The sequence below is a fragment of the Carassius auratus genome, unplaced genomic scaffold (genome assembly GCF_003368295.1).
Source record: "Carassius auratus strain Wakin unplaced genomic scaffold, ASM336829v1 scaf_tig00002576, whole genome shotgun sequence".
Taxonomy (NCBI): domain Eukaryota; kingdom Metazoa; phylum Chordata; class Actinopteri; order Cypriniformes; family Cyprinidae; genus Carassius; species Carassius auratus.
In genome coordinates this window covers 1,955,206-1,973,204 of record NW_020523459.1, presented here as the reverse complement: position 1 = coordinate 1,973,204, position 17,999 = coordinate 1,955,206, and the positions used below count along the sequence as shown (strand labels likewise).

Here is a 17,999-nt window from a genome sequence, read left to right as displayed (position 1 = left end):
AAAGTGTGAATGTCAACTATTTCCGGGAGAGAAGTTGTGTTCCACTGAAGTCGCTCCGACGAAGAACATCAGTAATGTTCCGTTTTCCGGTTTCGACTGCACAAAAGTAAAAAGTTTGAGTGGTGTGATATAAAACAATGGACTCAGGTGATTCTAAAGATGTATCTAACAGGAGGAGAAGCGCCAGACAGGCATCCAAGACAGGTTTGACTTTTTAATACTGAAGCTGGAAACGTAAAGGCTCGCTGCTTGCTTTTAGACTGTGTGCTTGTGTCTGCAGACAGTGTTATTTGTTATCAATAAATGAAAAAAATAAACTATTTCAAGGTTGATATCTCCGTACATTTCGTGTATTTTTTGTGATCGCGTTAAACCCTGCGATTTTCTTGCAGATGGTCTCATACGTGTCTCTATGCCTGTCATGCTATTAATAATACGGAGTAAAAATGTTGTTAACTTCCAAAGCTAACGTTACTCTCTTTTTCTCTCTTTATCGTAGATTAAAATGCTTTTTATACAATCTTTTGAATTGTTTGCTAACAAGGCTAACATTTATATATAATATATATTTTACTTTTTAATATCCACTATTTAGCTTGAGCATATGAGCTAAAGAGCTAATAGTTTCATTCTTTTGATAATGTAATTTTAGTGTATCGATTAGATAACATTATATAAATATGTATTATAAGATTATTAATAAAGTTCAGTGTATAGTTGCTAACGTCACTGTTTACGTTAAAATAAAAAAAAAATATTGTCAAGCTCATAGTCTGAGTCGGTTTCTGCTGACGCACAAGATCAAATACTTAATCTTACTTTTGTTGGCATGTTTCTGTAAGGTAGTTACCCAGCTCCTTTTCTGTCATAGGTTTGTATAGTGAGGAGCTTAAGCCCAGACCTCCACTAAAAAGATCCCGGAAAATGAGGGAAGATGATGAGGCATCCAGAGCTTTCAATGGATCCAAGGAGCCCAAAAGTCTCACTAAGGACGATGATGATGGTATGTGAAATTAATAAATGTTTCTGTCTTGCATTTAGTTTTTTGGTCACAACATTTTTTATGCTAATGTTTGTGCTAATTTCTTTATAAACCAACACAGAATCCCCTGTCAAGATTCTAAAGCTTGAAGAGAAGACGAGGAGTATAAACGTGAAATGTGATGAATTAAATCAAACAGATCAAGCAGATGTGGAGATGAGTGAGATTAATCTGGAAAAAATGGATCAAGAAAACTCCGATATGGACATGGAGTATGACCACAAGTCCAGTTTGAAAGGTATGATTCTATATGAGGAATTAGCATAAGTGTGATAATATTAAATATAAAGTAATATTAAGCAGGGGGTGATTATTCCTTCTGTAGGTTCCTCAGACCAGCCTGGGACAGAAAAAGTGTATCCTGGCTCTCTATTGGAAGAAAATCTGGAAAGTGAGGTGTTGCAGAGCAGTCAAATGTCTATTCATCTAAAGAATGAAGAAAATTACAGACCAGTCACGAAATCTGGAGGTGAATCTGGAGGTGTGTTATCATTAATGGAATTACCTTTTGAATTAAAAATAATGCATACCACATCAAGCCTGTCCCCCATGTGCACGCCTTTGCTCACAAGTATCTTTTTCATTGCAGATCCCTCTAGTTTGGGCGCTGTTCCATTGGAAATTCACCGAGATGCTTATAGATTGAGAAATAGGAATAACAAGAACTATCAGAATCCCATAACGGAGAAACCCAAAAGTTTGTTAAACATTTTTATTATATATATATATATATATATATATATATATATATATATATATATATATATATATATTACAGTAGCCATATTTGTACTGGTAAAAGTGCAAATTATGATGCTTGATCATGTACTTTCTGTACAAGTTAGAATTGGTATTCATTAATTTTTTTGATTTGAAGGTTATGTTCGTACTAAAGATCCCCCTGGTCTTGATAATTGGAAAAGATACCCAGCAACTGAACCCCTTAAGAGTAACATCTACCAAACATTTAAATATCCCATCACTGTTCAAACCGCGAATCACAAAAACACAGGTAAAAAGAAAAATGTTTTGTATTTATCACTTTTATTACTCTTGTCTATTTTATTACTAAAGATAAATGATTAAAAAATAATAATAATTTTGTCTCATGTCAGTAAAGAAAAATCTATAATATTTAAGAATTTGTAGATCATAATGATTTTACTTTGTCTTCAAGAAATTAAGAATTTGCAGAAACCAGTCACCTCAAAAGCAAGTCCACCCTCCACCCCTAAAGGTATTTTTAACTCCTTCATCCATTCCTTTATAATTAAAACAGACTGATTTGTCTCACATTGCACAGTGTTTTGTTAATTCAGAACTTAATGTTTTTCTAGTCTGGACGTCGTATGTGTGCAGGCTTCTTCTGTGGTCTCTGATACTGACAGGAATACTGGGTTTGGGCTTTTTGGTTTATCAAAAGTTCTTACGCTCATTGCCTCAAAATGATGTGGTCAATCCTAAAACAGTAGATACATTTGATCTGAAGTTAACAGCTCTAGAAGCTCTTTTTCCCAGTCAGCGCTCAGTGTTCTGGAAGAGGAGTAGGAAACATCTTAAAAATCACCTGGAGATGGTCAACCCTTCTGAACCAGTCAGTGTAATTCTGACTGCTGGTCTTCAGGGTGAAAGGACGTTGGGCTGCCTTGCTCGAAATTTAGCCATGGCGTACTCCGCTACCCATAATGCTTCGATCTTAGAAATCCAAGGGACCACCAAAAGCACACAAGACAGTAAGCAGGTCAAGTTGGACATTGATGAAGCGCTGAGGGAAGCATTTGAAGGTGATAAACCTGCAGCTGTTGTGCACCGTTTTGAAGAGCTCCCTCCTGGATCTACGCTTATATTCTATCGCTATTGTGACCACGAGAATGCTGCTTACAAGAAGGTTTTCCTGGTCTTCACTGTGATGCTTTCGGTGGATGAAATAGCCCCGATGACCAGTCTAAGTGCAGTGGAGGACATGGTATATGAGCAGATAAAACAGAAGTTTGTCATCTCAAACAAATCCACTATGTTTGATCAAATGGATGTGGATAAACTGAGTGGACTGTGGAGCAGAATTTCTCACGTCATCCTGCCAGTGGCTGCAGAAGGGAAAATTGAACAGCAGGGCTGTGAAGCATAACCCTATGGAAAACCATAAGAATGCATCACTCTGTTGGGCTGGATAAGTCATTTTGTAGTTTTGAGTTAAACTGGTCTAGTTCATGGATGTGCGGACCACATTAATGTACATAGAGGATCTTTATTCCAAAGAGGTTTTTAAAATGTATCTGTTCATAAATGTTTTATACAAATGGTTTTGTATTTGCTTACATTTGGGTTCTTTGTTTCTTTTGATAAAATGTGTGTGAAGGCAGACACTTGATCATATAAGAATGCTATCTTGATCATAAAAGAATGATGCATTTTGAATATAGTAAGCATTTGGCTTACAATATAAATTCACAATTTAATATTTGTACATTCCTTCCTAAGGCCAGGTGCAGTTAATGATTGAAGCTTTGCACTGATTTTTGAAGTTAAACTGAATTGTAAGCTAGGCTCTTCTTGCCAATCAAAGTTTTGTTTGGGTTTGATGTTATATATACCTGTGTGAGTGTGTGACTAAGATTATAATAATTAAAAGTGAGTCTATATTTCTTATCTTGTTGTGAGTATCATTTTCTTATTCTTTTTTTTTTTTTGTTGTTGTAATAATTCCTGTTTTATCATTCAAAAGTTTGGAATGAGATTTTCAATTGTTTTTGAAATAAGTTTTTTATGCAATCAAAAAGAAACACAAATATTGTGAAAAATTTAGCGATTCAAAAAGTAATTTATTTCCGTGATGGCAAAGCTGAGTTTTCAGCAGCAATTACTCGAAGCTTCATTGTCACAGGATCCTTAAGAAAGAATTCTAAAATGCAGATTTGGTTCCTAAGAAATATTTTAATTATTACTATTATCATTACAGTCAATGTTAAATTGTTCTGTAATAGTTTCTTTAAAAACGGGGAAAATCTTTTTCACTCCAACCTTTTGAACCATAGTGTATAATTGTATTGCTTTTAACCACATCTGTATCGCAGGATTCGCAGCAGTCTGTGGGAATCAAAAATGTTACAGAAAATCCCTTGGTTATTCAAATACTTCTGATCCTTTTTACCTCTTAGTAGATGTACTTTATAGTTGTAAAACAGTGATTTTTATGAGTTATAGTTATTAATCAAACTAATTCTTGATTATTTGTTGTCAGCCAGACCGTCCAACAGTCTGATACTTCATGATAAAAACTGCATCCGCTTTTCAGCTGTATTTTATAGGTAAAAAAAAATGGACTTAAAAGTTAGTTTCAAAATGTACTGTGAGCACAAATACATGGTAGCTGAAAGAAAAAGCAAACTATTCAAGTTATAGAAAACCACAGACACACACATACACGTAAGCGCGAGTGCAAATTTGACTTTGTCTGCAAGTGTTGTGACTCAACACTGTATTGCTCTGTAAACACCAAGGGAAGATTCATAACCAGATATCCATAAGTTCAAAGTTCATGTAAGCACAGTTTCATTGTTTTACAAAAACAGTTAAGGTCTGAACTTTTATTTGAATTGTTGTCAATTAAGCATAAAAGTAAACAGGAAACAGTGTTTCCGCCAATCAATACATTTTTATTGTTGATGAATGTGAGACACATAAGGAAGTATAAAATATTATTCAAACTGTTCAGTTAATTTTTAATTATTTTTTATAGCAGTATTGCTTCATCGTAATTGCGTAACTGTTTTGGTGTCAAAACACTGAAACAGACACAACCTCAGTAACAATTTATGTGGTGATGAATGAATATTTGTATGGATATATCTATTTTATTATAAATAAAATATTTGGTGAACGTTGTTCCTTAACACACATTTTCAAGTATAAGTGTAATTCATTTGGAAGAGAAACCAAAATGAAGATTATCAATTAAGTATTTTTAACACCACTGTACTGCTTCACTTAACTTAAAATAATAAAAAACATCTACAAATACATACAGATACATATATACAAATTAATATTGCTCAGTAAATTACATGATGTGTAAGAACAAAGTAAAAAAGGTGGAATCTTATGGCGAGTTCACTATTAACAATAACTATAAAGACAACAAAAATTTTAGCGTCCACAACAACGCACAATGACGTTCAGTTTATTACAAATGTGCACTGACATTTTGTGATCTGCCAATTAAAATAATCAAGCTCTTAAAATTTGAGTGGGTTTTGATTGGCTGTCAATATTTGTCATCGTTCATCAGCTGGAGAAAATCGATGTGAAAGTGATTCCAACGATATTGTCCATCTGTTTCGTTATCGTTATAACTGTGATGCGGACTTCTTTATTATACAATCAGAACAAAGACAAATGTAACTGTTCTTGTTATAGTTATTGTCAACCTTAGTGTGAACAGGCCACACAAATTTTAAATAAATAATCATAAAAAGCCGTTGAAAGATGATGTGCATAATTCAGCTACTTATCTGACTCCAATATAATTATTCTGAATAAAGTTGTTATTCATATGCCTTTAAAGGGTTACCGATGTGCTAGGGCTGTAAAAAGTTGCACCCATATTCGCTTAATCATACAAAAGTACCAAGAAAACAATCACTTCCTTCAACAATTTTTCATTTTGACCAAAGACACTCCTGTTATAAGAGCAGTTGTATACATTGCATTAAACACTGAAAAGATGATGAACATAAAAAACCATGGGGATTTCTGAAAATAAAAAAGAAAAGAGGTTTAATGTGTAATATTTAAGGTAATAATATCAGTGTGTATGCATGGTTATATTAGTGAGTTCCTAAGATGTTGTGGATGTTGAAGATGTTGATGGGTCTGGTGCCATAAAATATTTTTTGAGCTGCTATACTCTGTAAAGTGTATGTTTTAGTCAAATACATGTGTAATAAGCAGCTTGTGTGAATGTACACAAATATAAGATATACGATAAGAAAATGTAAAGTTCACTTACCCTCTTTTCCAGATTACGATTCTGATTTTCTGCAGACATACAAATGCAAACATTTTTTTTTTTTACTGTGAAAATCATGCATAAGAAAGTACACACAACTGTGCCTGGGTGGGACTGATAACATTCTTCATAAATCCATAAAGTCTATTAGGTTTGTGTGTTAATCTCACTAGTGCCTTGAGTCAGTTGGTACCAAAGATACTTACTTCTTGACTGGTATTTTCCCATCTGTTCAAAGTAAACTGAGCCGAGATAAAGCATGAACTCCCAAATAACAAAAACTCCCATTAATGATGGCACCCAGAGCTCTTCAAAGCGCCATATTTCAAAGAATATTGCAGTTGCTACAATAAAAAAACAAATTGGAAAAAAGAGGATTATAACCTAATGATTCATTATTATTTAAATCTGAATTAGCTTTGAATAAGTTTGCATGAGAATATTTACAACTACACCAATCTCCAAAATAATGGAAAGAGCAGTATATATACAATGAACAAAATCTTTACAAAATACTTGTTTGCACCATTAAAGAATGTGAAAAACTGAACCTTACTTGTAATGATAGAATTCATTAGGCCAATCGTTATGATGGAACAGAGCCAACACCTCCTTCTGTAAATCAACGGTTTTAGACCATTAAATTCAAAATGATAATTCGAAAGTTCTTACATGTAAGTGTCTAGATTCTTTCAAACTTAGTTCATTCAAATCTTTCTTGTTCTGGTTGAATGTGTGAGACTTTAGTAGACCGTTATCTGGACTAAGGTCAATGGCAGACAAAACCTGTTTGGTTATTTCAGCAGTTCTGTCAGGTGACAGAGACACTGATATGTGTAGATTACACTCACAATTCATGGCTTGGTCCACAGTGAAGGAAAACGCTGAGAGTGTGCAGCAGGCTTGAAACCATGGCAGCCACTGTCAAAGCAGTAAACACAGTCTGCAATCTATCACACTCAAACACACACTCATACTGACACACAAACATACACAACAATGGAAACATTTATTAGATGTCAATTGTTGTCTTTAGCAAATAATCAGTTTAGTAGAAGTTCAGTCTAGTAGAAAAAAATCTTACTTTAATTAGTTTTATTAGTATGAAGATGACAGCAATAATTTTGGAGGCTGGTTCAAAGACAGACGCAATCATGGTGGCCTGTGAAGAGAGACATAATTTGCCAAATTCTTAAAGTATGTTACATTTTTGAATTAAGTGGTGCATTATGACAGCATGCATAACAGTTATCAAGATTTAAAACTCCATCTTATTATATTAATGACTTAAACTGAATATATTTAGTGCATTCTGCAGTTTTTTTGGCACACTTACCATTTTCGACACTGGTCTAATGATCATCAGGAGAGAGGAGCCTCCAAGAAAACACAGTCGACTGAATAATAACAGTGCTAAAGCAAATCTCTAATGTGTGTATAGACAGACAGAAATACACATACAGATACAAACAAATAAATTAAAATATGTACAAACATGCAAAGTTAGAAAACAGATAATCATGGATGCATATTTTAATAACCAGAGCTTGTAGATTCAGTGGTTGAAAATGATATTCATGGAGACCAAAAAGTGGCAGAAATGCAAAATCAGTGAGAGAGGGGCATGCTAGAATGCAAAATCTAATTACATCAGTTTTTTGACTCGATTTACAATCTGGACAAGCTGATGTTAGTTGGTCAAAGTCAGAACCAATCTGAATATTTGAATTGACAGATTACATAGAAAATTGAATAGTGTATGAAGTTTTCAAACTTTACAGCAGGTGTACGTTGCGTAGTGTTTTAAAATCTGTTTAGATTTTAAAAGTCGAGTAATGTAGCAGCATGAATATATTCTACATACCGTATATTGTGCACACTGAGGCGGCGATGCTGGTGCAACTTAAGAAAATGAAAAGAAAATTGTTATATGTAAAACACAAAATATATATATATATATTGCAAGTTAATACCACCCCTGCAGTTGTTACAGTTGATGTTTGAATTTGGTACGTTTTGTTTTTTAACTGGGTTTTTATTTTTATTTATTTTATTTTTTTACCTGTAACATATGAGTCTGCATTTGTAAATATTGTTGGGCTTGCAGTTGGGTTTTTTTGTGTACTTGTGGCTTCAGAGGTCCGTGATGCAGTCTGTGTCTGTGACATATCTGTTAGGAATATTAAAAGCATCAAAGAGCCGCAGTATTTCCTCAGCAGGGGTGTGTATGTGTGTGTGTGTGTGTATGTATAAAAGTTTGTGAACCCTTTAGAAGAATCCCTCCATTTAAAATAATCAAATTTTGTTGCTTTGCAGCCTGTAATGTAGACGGATAGACTCACCTAAAGGATTATTAGGAACACCATATTTGACCCCATTTTGCGTTCAGAACTGCCTTAATTCAACAAGGTGCTGAACGCATTCTTTAGAAATGTTGACCCATATTGATAGGATAGCATCTTGCAGTTGATGGAGATTTGTGGGATGCACATCCAGGGCACAAAGCTCCCATTCCACCACATCCCAAAGATGCTCTATTGGGTTGAGATCTGGTGACTGTAGGGGCCATTTTAGTACAGTGAACTCATTGTCATGTTCTAGAAACCGATGAGCTTTGTGACATAGTGCATTATCCTGCTGGAAGTAGCCATCAGAGGATGGGTACATGGTGGTCATAAAGGGATGGACATGGTCAGAAACAATGTTTAGGTAGGCCGTGGCATTTAAACGATGCCCAATTGTGAAAACATCATGATGGATCCATGTTCTCATTCTGTTTATGCCAAATTCTGACTCTACCATCTGAATATCTCAACAGAAATCGAGACTCATCAGACCAGGCAACATTTTTCCAGTCTTCAACTGTCCGATTTTGGTGAGCTCGTGCAAATTGTAGCTTCATTTTTTTTGTAGTGGAGATGAGTGGTACCCAGTGGGGTCTTCTGATGTTGTAGCCCATCCGCCTCAAGGTTGTGCGTGTTGTGGCTTCAGAAATGCTTAGCTGCATACCTCGGTTGTAACGAGTGGTTATTTCAGTCAAAGTTGCTTTTCTATCAGCTTGAATCAGTCGGCCCATTCTCCTCTGACCTCTAGCATCAACAAGGCATTTTCGCCCACAGGACTGCCGCATACTGGATGTTTTTCCCTTTTCACACCATTCTTTGTAAACGCTAGAAATGGTTGTGCGTGAAAATCCCAGTAACTGAGCAGATTGTGAAATACTCAGACCGGCCCGTCTGGCACCAACAACCATGCCACGCTCAAAATTGCTTAAATCACCTTTCTTTCCCATTCTGACATTCAGTTTGGAGTTCAGGAGATTGTCTTGACCAGGACCACACCCCTAAATGCATTGAAGCAACTGCCATGTGATTGGTTGAATAGATAATTGCATTAATGAGAAACTGAACAGGTATTCCTTATAATCCTTTAGTTGAGTGTATGTATGTGTGTGTGTGTGTGTGTATGTATATATATATATATAGCCCTGCACCCCTATTATGTTTTTTTTTTTTTTTTACCTGTACAATATGATTCTATAGTTGATGCTGTTGTTAATATTGTTGGGCTTGCAGTTTGATTTTTTTGTATATTTGTGGCTTCAGAGGTCGGTGATACAGTCTGTGTCTGTAACATACCTGTGAGAAACATTAAAGCATCAAAGAGCCGCAGTATTTCCTCAGCAGGGGTATATATATATATATATATATATATATATATATATATATATATATATATATATACTGTATATATATATATATATATATATATATATATATATATATATATACTGTATATATATATATATATATATATATATATATATATATATATATATATATATATATATATATATATATACTGTATATATATATATATATATATATATATATATATATATATATATATACTGTATATATATATATATATATATACTGTATGTATATATATATATATATATATATATATATATATATATATATATATATATATATATATATATATATATATATATACAGTGATGCCTAAACGTTTGTGAACCCTTTAGAAGAATCACCCCTCTTTAAAATAATCATTTAGTTGCCTTGTAGCCTGAAATAAAGCAGACCCATTTTTTGTTGTAACCAGCTGTATTTACTCAGTGCAACTTATAACATCCAAGGTTTTCTTTTTCTTTTTATTCAAGTTTTTTTCTTCCATGAATTTCTTCACTGATAAAATAGATATCATTAGAAATACAATAGCGAATGTAGATTCTACAGCGTCTAACACTTCAGTTTCATCCATCGCACCCAAAGATAAACTGCAGTGCTTTACAACTATAGGACAGGAAGAGCTAAATAAACTTATCACTGTATCTAAACCAACAACATGTTTATTAGATCCTGTACCCACTAAATTACTGAAAGAGTTGTTACCTGTAGCCGAAGAACCGCTTCTCAATATCATTAACTCGTCGTTATCTTTAGGTCACGTCCCAAAACCATTCAAGCTGGTGGTTATCAAGCCTCTTATTAAGAAACCAAAACTAGATCCTAGTGTAATGGCAAATTATAGGCCTATTTCAAATATTCCATTTATGTCAAAAATTTTAGAAAAAGTTGTGTCTGCTCAATTGAGCACCTTCCTGCATAAAAATGATCTGTATGAAGAATTTCCTGCTCCTTGCGTCAGATCAAGGCTGCATCTAATTTCTAGTCTTACTTGATCTTAGTGCTGCGTTTGACACCATAGATCATGACATACTCATAGATAGATTACAAAACTATACAGGTATTCAAGGGCAGGCTCTAAGATGGTTTAGATCCTACCTGTCCGATCGCTACCATTTTGTTTACTTAAATGGGGTGTCATCTCATTTATCATCAGTAAAATATGGAGTGCCACAAGGATCCGTACTAGGTCCCCTTCTATTTTCAATATACATGTTGCCCCTTGGTAATATTATTAGAAAATACGGAATTAGCTTCCACTGTTATGCTGATGATACTCAGCTATATATCTCAACGAGACCAGATGAAACTTCTCAATTATCTAAGCTAACAGAGTGTGTTAAAAATGTAAAAGATTGGATGACAACTAATTTTCTCCAATTAAATTTGGATAAGACGGAGATATTAATTATTTGACCAAAAAACACTACACAGAATCTTGTAGATTACAATCTGCAACTAGACAGATGTACTGTTACTTCCTCTACAGTCAGAAATCTGGGAGTCATATTAGACAGCAATTTGTCTTTTGAAAATCAATTGAATTTCCAATGTTACAAAAACTGCATTCTTCCATCTTAGAAACATTGCCAAGCTACATGTTATCTGTTTCTGATGCAGAAAAGCTAGTTCATGCATTCATGACCTCTAGACTGGTATATTGTAATGCACTTCTAGGTGGTTGTCCTGCTTCGTCAATAAACAAGCTACAGGTAGTCCAAAATGCAGCAGCTAGAGTCCTTACCAGGTCAAGAAAATATGATCATATTACCCCAATTTTACAGTCTCTACACTGGCTACCAATTAAGTTCCGTATCAGTTACAAATTATCATTACTTACTTACCTATAAGGCCCTCAATGGTTTAGCTCCTGCGTACCTAACTAGCCTTCTACCACGCTACAACCCATCACGCACCCTAAGGTCACAAAACGCTGGACTTTTGGTAGTTCCTAGGATAGCAAAGTCCACTAAAGGAGGTAGAGCTTTTTCACATTTGGCTCCCAAACTCTGGAATAGCCTTCCTGATAATGTTCGGGGTTCAGACACACTCTCTCTGTTTAAATCTAGATTAAAAACGCATCTCTTTCACCAAGCATTCGAATAATGTATCTCTTAAATTGTGAGTGTAGTTGCATCTTATCAAATGTGCATTTTTATTCATTAGCTTGGGTTAAACTAATTTTAGTTTGTTGGATCAGCAGCTATGCTAATGATGTCTCTATTTTGTTTCTATGTTTTGCCACGGACTAGGATTTACACAAGCTCCAGTCTGGACCCAGAACACCTGAGAAGAGATGATGCTGATCATCAGAGGACCTCAGATGATGCTAACCCTGAATCAACAAACAAAACACAATTATTGCTACATGTGTGACTGCATCATATAACAATTATTAATGAATAATATTAATAATGTTCATCATCTAGCTGACTACGTCTTGTATTAATTTTTTCTAAAAATCCTGTCAAACGTGCACAAACTGACAGTCACCACCATAAGCTACTACTAAATATTGTAGAAACATTATTTTCTATAAAGTTACTTTGTAACGATTCGTATAGTAAAAAGCGCTATACAAAAAAACTTGAATTGAAAACTTGAATTGAATTGAACAAGTGAAAGATATAACACCATCATATCAGAAAAAAAATCTAAATCACTGAGAAAAAAGCATCATCCCCCTCCTAAAAATGACTGGTGACTCAATGAGTTGTAGACATCATTACAAACTGGTTGAAATAGCCTGGAGTAAACTGGTCAGAGAGGCGACCAAGAGGCCTACAGAAACTGAGCAGTTGCAGGAATTGATGACAAAGAGTGGTCATTGTGTATATGTGACAACAATATCACAAATTCTCCACAAATGTTGCCTTTATGGGAGGACTGCAAGAAAAAAGCGACTCCTCAAGATAGGCCATGCAGTCACGAGTGAGCTTTGCCAAAATGCACCTTGAGGATTTTGAGGCCAGATCGAAAAAGTTGTTGTAGTCAGATGAGACTAAAATTCATTTGGCCTCAACACCAAATGATATGTGAGAAATCCTATACAACTCACCATCCAAATAACAGCACTGCTACAGTAAAGCATGGAGGTGGTAATGTCCTGTTATGAGGGTGTTTCTCTGCAGCAGGGACTGGAACACTTGAAAGGATAGAAGGAAAAATTGATGGAATACCATCAAATTCTTGAGGAAAATCTGCTGCCCTCTGACAGAAAACTGTCAACGGGGCGAAGCGTTTATCTTCCAACATGACATTGACCCAAAACACAGCAAAAGCACACAGTCGTTGAAGGAGAAAAAGGTGAATGTCCTTGCATGACCTAGTCAGAGCCCAGACTTAAACCCCACTGAAAATCAGTGGAATGACTTGACTGCAGTCCACAAACACTCACAATAAAATTTAACTGAACTGTGGGCAAGTCTAGATGTGCAAAGTTGGTAGAGACAGAGCCATATCCTCACAGACTAAAGGCTGTAATTTAAGCAAAATTACCTTATACGGTATGTTAGTGTTATATCTTTCACTTGGATGTCACAGCTGGATAAAACAAAACATTGTGTGTCTTCAATTCAGACTGCAAAGCAACAAAATGTGATTATTTTAAAGGGGGTGATTATTTTCTATACCCACTGTATTGCCCTCAAAAGATCATTTAAACCCATTATTGTGTTGAATAAGAAAAACATCAAACAGACATCACAAAAAGACCCAAAAGTAGACAAAGAGAACCCAATCAAACAAATGAGTCAAAAATGTTTATTTGTCTTTTATTTATTGAGAAAAATGATCAGGTGTCACATATCTGTGTAGCAAAGGTATATAAATATCTTTGCTTTCAGTATCAGGTGGTGGTGATCAGTCCTGCACAACAGTTCTTATCTCGGAATGTAGTGTCTTCCTTTTTCCAAAAATAACACTTCTCATTTAAACCAAAAAGTTATATATTGGACACATCTCTCCACAAAACATTTCCTCTGCCATTTCCACGTGATCTTTAGCAAACTTCAGAATCTGAGCAGCAGTGTACTGTAGTGTACCCTGGGGTCCTTTGCAACCTCACAAACTATTACATGACTTGACTTTGGAGTGGCCTTTGCTGGTCGACCACTCCTGGGGAGGGTAGCAGAGGTCTTGGATTTCCTCTATTTGTACACAGTCTGTCTGACCGTGGATTTGTGGAGTCCAAAGTCTTTAGAGTTGGCTTTGCTTTGTAACAGCAACTCTTTTTTCTGAGGTCCTCGGAGATCTCCTTTGTTTGTACCATGATACACTTCCACAAACATGATCAAACTTTGATAGATTCCTTTTCTCTAAATAAAACCGGGCAGGCAATGACACCTGATAGTCATCCAACTGATTGATGCACAGATGGACTTATTTTCACCTTCAAATTAACAGCTAATCCTAGAGATTCACATACATTTGCCACTCACAGATATGTAATATTGTATTGGATAATTTTCCAGAATAAATAAATGATGGTGAAAATTTGGTCTAATTTGTTTTATTGGGTTCTCTTTGTCTACTTTCAGGATTGTGAAAATAAGAAAGGCAAATTTATGCAGAAATATAGAAAATTTTAAAATTCTTAAAGGGGGGGGTGAAATGCTCGTTTTCACTCAATATCCTGTTAATCTTGAGTACCTATAGAGTAGTACTGCATCCTTCATACCTCCAAAAAGCCTTTAGTTTTATTATATTCATAAGAGAAAGATAGTCTGTACCGATTTTTCCCAGAAAAACATGACCGGCTGGAGGCGTGATGTGTGGGCGGAGCTAAAGAATCACAAGCGCCAGTAGGCTTGTTCGTTGAGCGCGTCTGGGAGCTGTAACATTACCGTGAGGACAAAACCAACCAAAACAAACCATGGCTAACAGTCAGATTCAGCGTATATTTATGATCCAGAATCAGATCCAGAGGCTGAAATTTAACAAAAGCAGCAGCAACAACAGCGTCTCTATGTGGTATGTACTGAAACTGTATATATATTTGCTTAGCGGTTTTGGAAAATGACTAAGTTCCACTTTGTCGTCTTTTTTTTTTTTTTAAGCTGTACATGTTGGAAAGTGAAGTTTGATGACAACATCGCATGTTGTTTACTTGATGTGCTTACGCGCCGATAGCAAAGTTAACAACACAGAGATATTTGAAGCAGTTCTCTTCCGGCAGAAGTGCCCTTAGGACCCATATAAGGAAATTCCGCTCCATCTAATGTCACACAGAGCCATACTCGAAAAAAACTTTCCGAAACGTGTGACAAACCGGAAGAGGTATTTTGGGAACAGAAATACTCCTTCAAACGTACAACTTAATTTTTGAAACTTTGTCCATGTTTAGCATGGGAATCCAACTCTTTAACAGTGTAAAAAACTCAGTATGCATGAAATAGCATTTCACCCCCCCTTTAAAATGATTCATAAATGTTGAAGCAGCACTGTACATATGTGTTTATATATATATGTGTATACACACATATATATAAAAAGGGAAGTCGGAGAATATATACGGGGAATAATACACATCAGGGAAGTCGTGGCCTGACGGTTAGTGACTCAGACTCACAATCGAAAAGTTGTGAGTTCAAGCCTCGGGCCGGCTTGTAGGTGGGGGGAGTGCATGTACAGCTCTCCACCTTCAATACCACCACTTAGGTGCCCTTGAGCAAGGCACTGAACCCCCCCACTGCTCCCCGGGTGCCACAGCATGTGTGCGTGCGCGTGTGGTCACCATACTTGGCTGAATGTCACTTTCACTTATTTTTATATATATAAAAAAACCTTTTTATTTTTATTTCCAGCAAATGTTGTTTTAACATAAAGAGTTGAACAACTGAGACACATGAGCAAGATTCACATTGTTGAACAGAAATGGAACAATGAGTCCATGAAAGAGAGCCACATTAGTGACCGAACTTCTTTGGTGTCCTTGTTAGTGTGCCTTCCTTCCATGCCGGAAATACTGGCTCAAATTCAGCTGGGAGTAACTGAGTGGAGTAGAATTGGATTTATTAGGCATTAGGACTGCAGATGTGGCCAGAGCAATAAACTACACTGCCCGTAATACAAGACCCCTAAGACAGTGCTACAGATAGACAAGAAGGACAGCCGATCGTCCTTGCAGTGGAAAACCACAAGTCAGCATGTGTTCCTCCAGAACTGTTCAAGAACTTGCAAGTGCCTTGGTGAAAAGGTGAAGTAACATCTCACAGCAAGAACTTGTAAATCTAGTGCAGTCCTTTAGGATGCGATGCAATGTAGTACTTAAAACAGCTGGTGGCCACACAAGATACTCACTGTGACTTTTGATATTGACCCCCTTTGTTCAGGGACACATTATTAAATTTCTGTCAAATGCCTGTGAAATTTGTTCATTTTATATCTCAGTTGTTTACATTTTTATTTGTATTTTTGTCTTAATATTTACAGGTTAAAGAAATTGCTGGACATAAAAACAGTTGAAAGTAAGAGGATGTTTATTTAAAAAAAATATTCAAATCTATTTAATTACACAATGTGGTGAATAATTAATCAAATAATCACAAATTAATTGCACATCAAATTTGCCTATGAAATTACCCTCAAAAGATCATTTATTCGTATCATTATTTGATTCAACATAAACTGTGGAACACATATTCTTACCTATTGGACTTGTTTGTGTACTGTGACTGGTGGATTCAGTGGATGGTGGAGCAGTCGTCGTGAGTATGATTGCCTTCCTTAGCCAAAATCTACCAAATATTTCAACGAATGCAGCTCTGAATAGAAATTTGAAGATCAGAATTACAAACTAAATGCAATTTAAGTGTAAAGATGTTAAAAAGGTTATTGTTCGTCTTATAAGGCTGCACAGTAAAACTACCTGAAGAAAAACAACCCAGTCTCTTCGGGGGTCCACAACACTTGAACTGCCGTTTTTTTTTGGTTATTATTATGAGCCACAACACGGCCCTGATAATATATCCATATCATAAACAGTGCAAGTCAGTTTAAGGAATTAATTGCTATAACATTCAATTTAATTTACAAAATAAATTATAAAGAATGGATTACTAATATGTGTAATGGGTGCAGGGCAGTACTCACATTACAGATGAGTTCGCTGTCCTGCAGGTTAATCAAATTAAATTTGCCAGCAGATTTACAAGTATCACACGCACGAGCGTCCAACATGAAACCTCTGAATCGAGTCGGATTAGCCGAAAGCGAGACTGTGGTCAAGTGAGAGATTTAGAATTGACACATCTGAAAAGCCACTATAGATTAAATAAATTGAGAAAACATACCAGTAATGTTCCTTCCCCGTAAAGAATCGGTCACTTCTATATATTCTGGTTCTATCTTGAAAGGGGCTTCTGTGTTTTGTGCTGGTTGACCACTGGAAAAATAATAATAATAATCCTGTGATGATTTATCCAGTAATTTAATTCACATTTGCGTTAATCCTAAACGACAACGCAGTGAAGTGCGAAATAAAAAATACGGGAAATTCCACCTACTTGTGTTGGATATTCATTCCTTGACATTGACTCTCCAATAAAGATCCATCGCTGTAGCAGGTGATGGACTCCAGCATGGTAAATCCAAATAAAAGGAAAAGTACACCGCACGAATTGTACATCTAAATTGGCCAAAAACAACGAAAACAATCACAGAAATGTAAAATACAAACGTTTGATCATGTTGTTAGATTCTTATGAAGTTTAATGGTTAAATTGCCATTAAGATATGACAGTAGCTTACGTTGTTGTGTGCTTTGCTGATCAAAGAGAGGAATAAAACCTTGTCTTGTTGTCAGTCGACTCTATAACATTGCCCTTTGGCTCAACGTTAAATTAGCTGAAGGCCCTCTTTTGGCCAATCCAGGTATTACGATAAAATAATAATAGTAGGTGTAATAGCAAATAGCAACTTTTATTCTGGGTTAATAATTGTCCTGCCTCCGTCAAAACATGACGTGCACAAGGAAGTACACCTTACTGGATAACTGATGATCACAGTTCTTTATAAGTATAAAGTAGTCATGAAGCCACAGATCAACAACAATGATACAGGGCCAATACTTCCTTCTCTAACTAAAGTTTTTTGGGTTAAATACAAGTGAGTATGTTGTAACTCTCTAGGCTGAATGTGAGAAAAAGTTAGCTCTGCAAAAATCTGTCCTAAATTCTAAGTTCATGTCGCAGTCCTATTTAATGAATATTACAGTCCAACATTCTCTGATAAAAGA

The 17,999-nt window shown here is 35.6% G+C and overlaps 2 protein-coding genes across 4 annotated transcripts; one reads left to right on the top strand and one right to left on the bottom strand.

Moving 5' to 3' along the window:
* Positions 1–30: 30 nt before the first annotated feature.
* Positions 31–3,691, top strand: LOC113069930 (torsin-1A-interacting protein 2-like). The gene is made up of 8 exons (XM_026243082.1): positions 31–204; positions 872–1,003; positions 1,104–1,280; positions 1,368–1,523; positions 1,632–1,739; positions 1,920–2,054; positions 2,220–2,279; positions 2,380–3,691. The coding sequence occupies exons 1-8, from the start codon at positions 138–140 to the stop codon at positions 3,168–3,170; spliced, it is 1,626 nt and encodes a 541-aa protein (XP_026098867.1). The 5' UTR covers positions 31–137; the 3' UTR covers positions 3,171–3,691.
* A 1,297-nt stretch (positions 3,692–4,988) lies between these two features.
* On the bottom strand, positions 4,989–17,678 carry LOC113069926 (uncharacterized). Of its 3 annotated transcripts, XM_026243057.1 has the most exons (16): positions 17,513–17,677; positions 17,269–17,390; positions 17,056–17,147; positions 16,856–16,980; positions 16,632–16,720; positions 16,412–16,527; positions 9,572–9,688; positions 8,113–8,220; positions 7,915–7,952; positions 7,387–7,476; positions 7,135–7,212; positions 6,902–7,026; positions 6,607–6,665; positions 6,257–6,394; positions 6,051–6,079; positions 4,989–5,794 (listed from the first exon to the last, which is right to left on the bottom strand). In XM_026243057.1, the coding sequence occupies exons 2-16, from the start codon at positions 17,388–17,390 to the stop codon at positions 5,690–5,692; spliced, it is 1,431 nt and encodes a 476-aa protein (XP_026098842.1). In that variant the 5' UTR covers positions 17,513–17,677; the 3' UTR covers positions 4,989–5,689. The 3 variants fall into 3 exon arrangements, with proteins under 3 accessions (XP_026098842.1, XP_026098843.1, XP_026098844.1); XM_026243058.1 differs by lacking the exon at positions 9,572–9,688 and having other exon boundaries at positions 17,513–17,678; XM_026243059.1 differs by lacking the exons at positions 8,113–8,220; positions 9,572–9,688.
* Positions 17,679–17,999: the final 321 nt, after the last annotated feature.

Excerpts from the sequence above, each read along its gene's own strand:
- LOC113069926 (XM_026243057.1), bottom strand. The coding sequence starts at position 17,390 with ATGTACAATTCGTGCGGTGTACTTTTCCTTTTATTTGGATTTACCATG. Across the intron at positions 16,981-17,055 it reads ACGGGGAAGGAACATTACTG|TCTCGCTTTCGGCTAATCCG; the intron begins GTATGTTTTCTC and ends ACTTGACCACAG. Across the intron at positions 5,795-6,050 it reads ATCGTAATCTGGAAAAGAGG|AAATCCCCATGGTTTTTTAT; the intron begins GTAAGTGAACTT and ends TTTTATTTTCAG.
- LOC113069930 (XM_026243082.1), top strand. The coding sequence starts at position 138 with ATGGACTCAGGTGATTCTAAAGATGTATCTAACAGGAGGAGAAGCGCC. Across the intron at positions 1,524-1,631 it reads ATCTGGAGGTGAATCTGGAG|ATCCCTCTAGTTTGGGCGCT; the intron begins GTGTGTTATCAT and ends TTTTCATTGCAG. Across the intron at positions 2,280-2,379 it reads TCCACCCTCCACCCCTAAAG|TCTGGACGTCGTATGTGTGC; the intron begins GTATTTTTAACT and ends ATGTTTTTCTAG.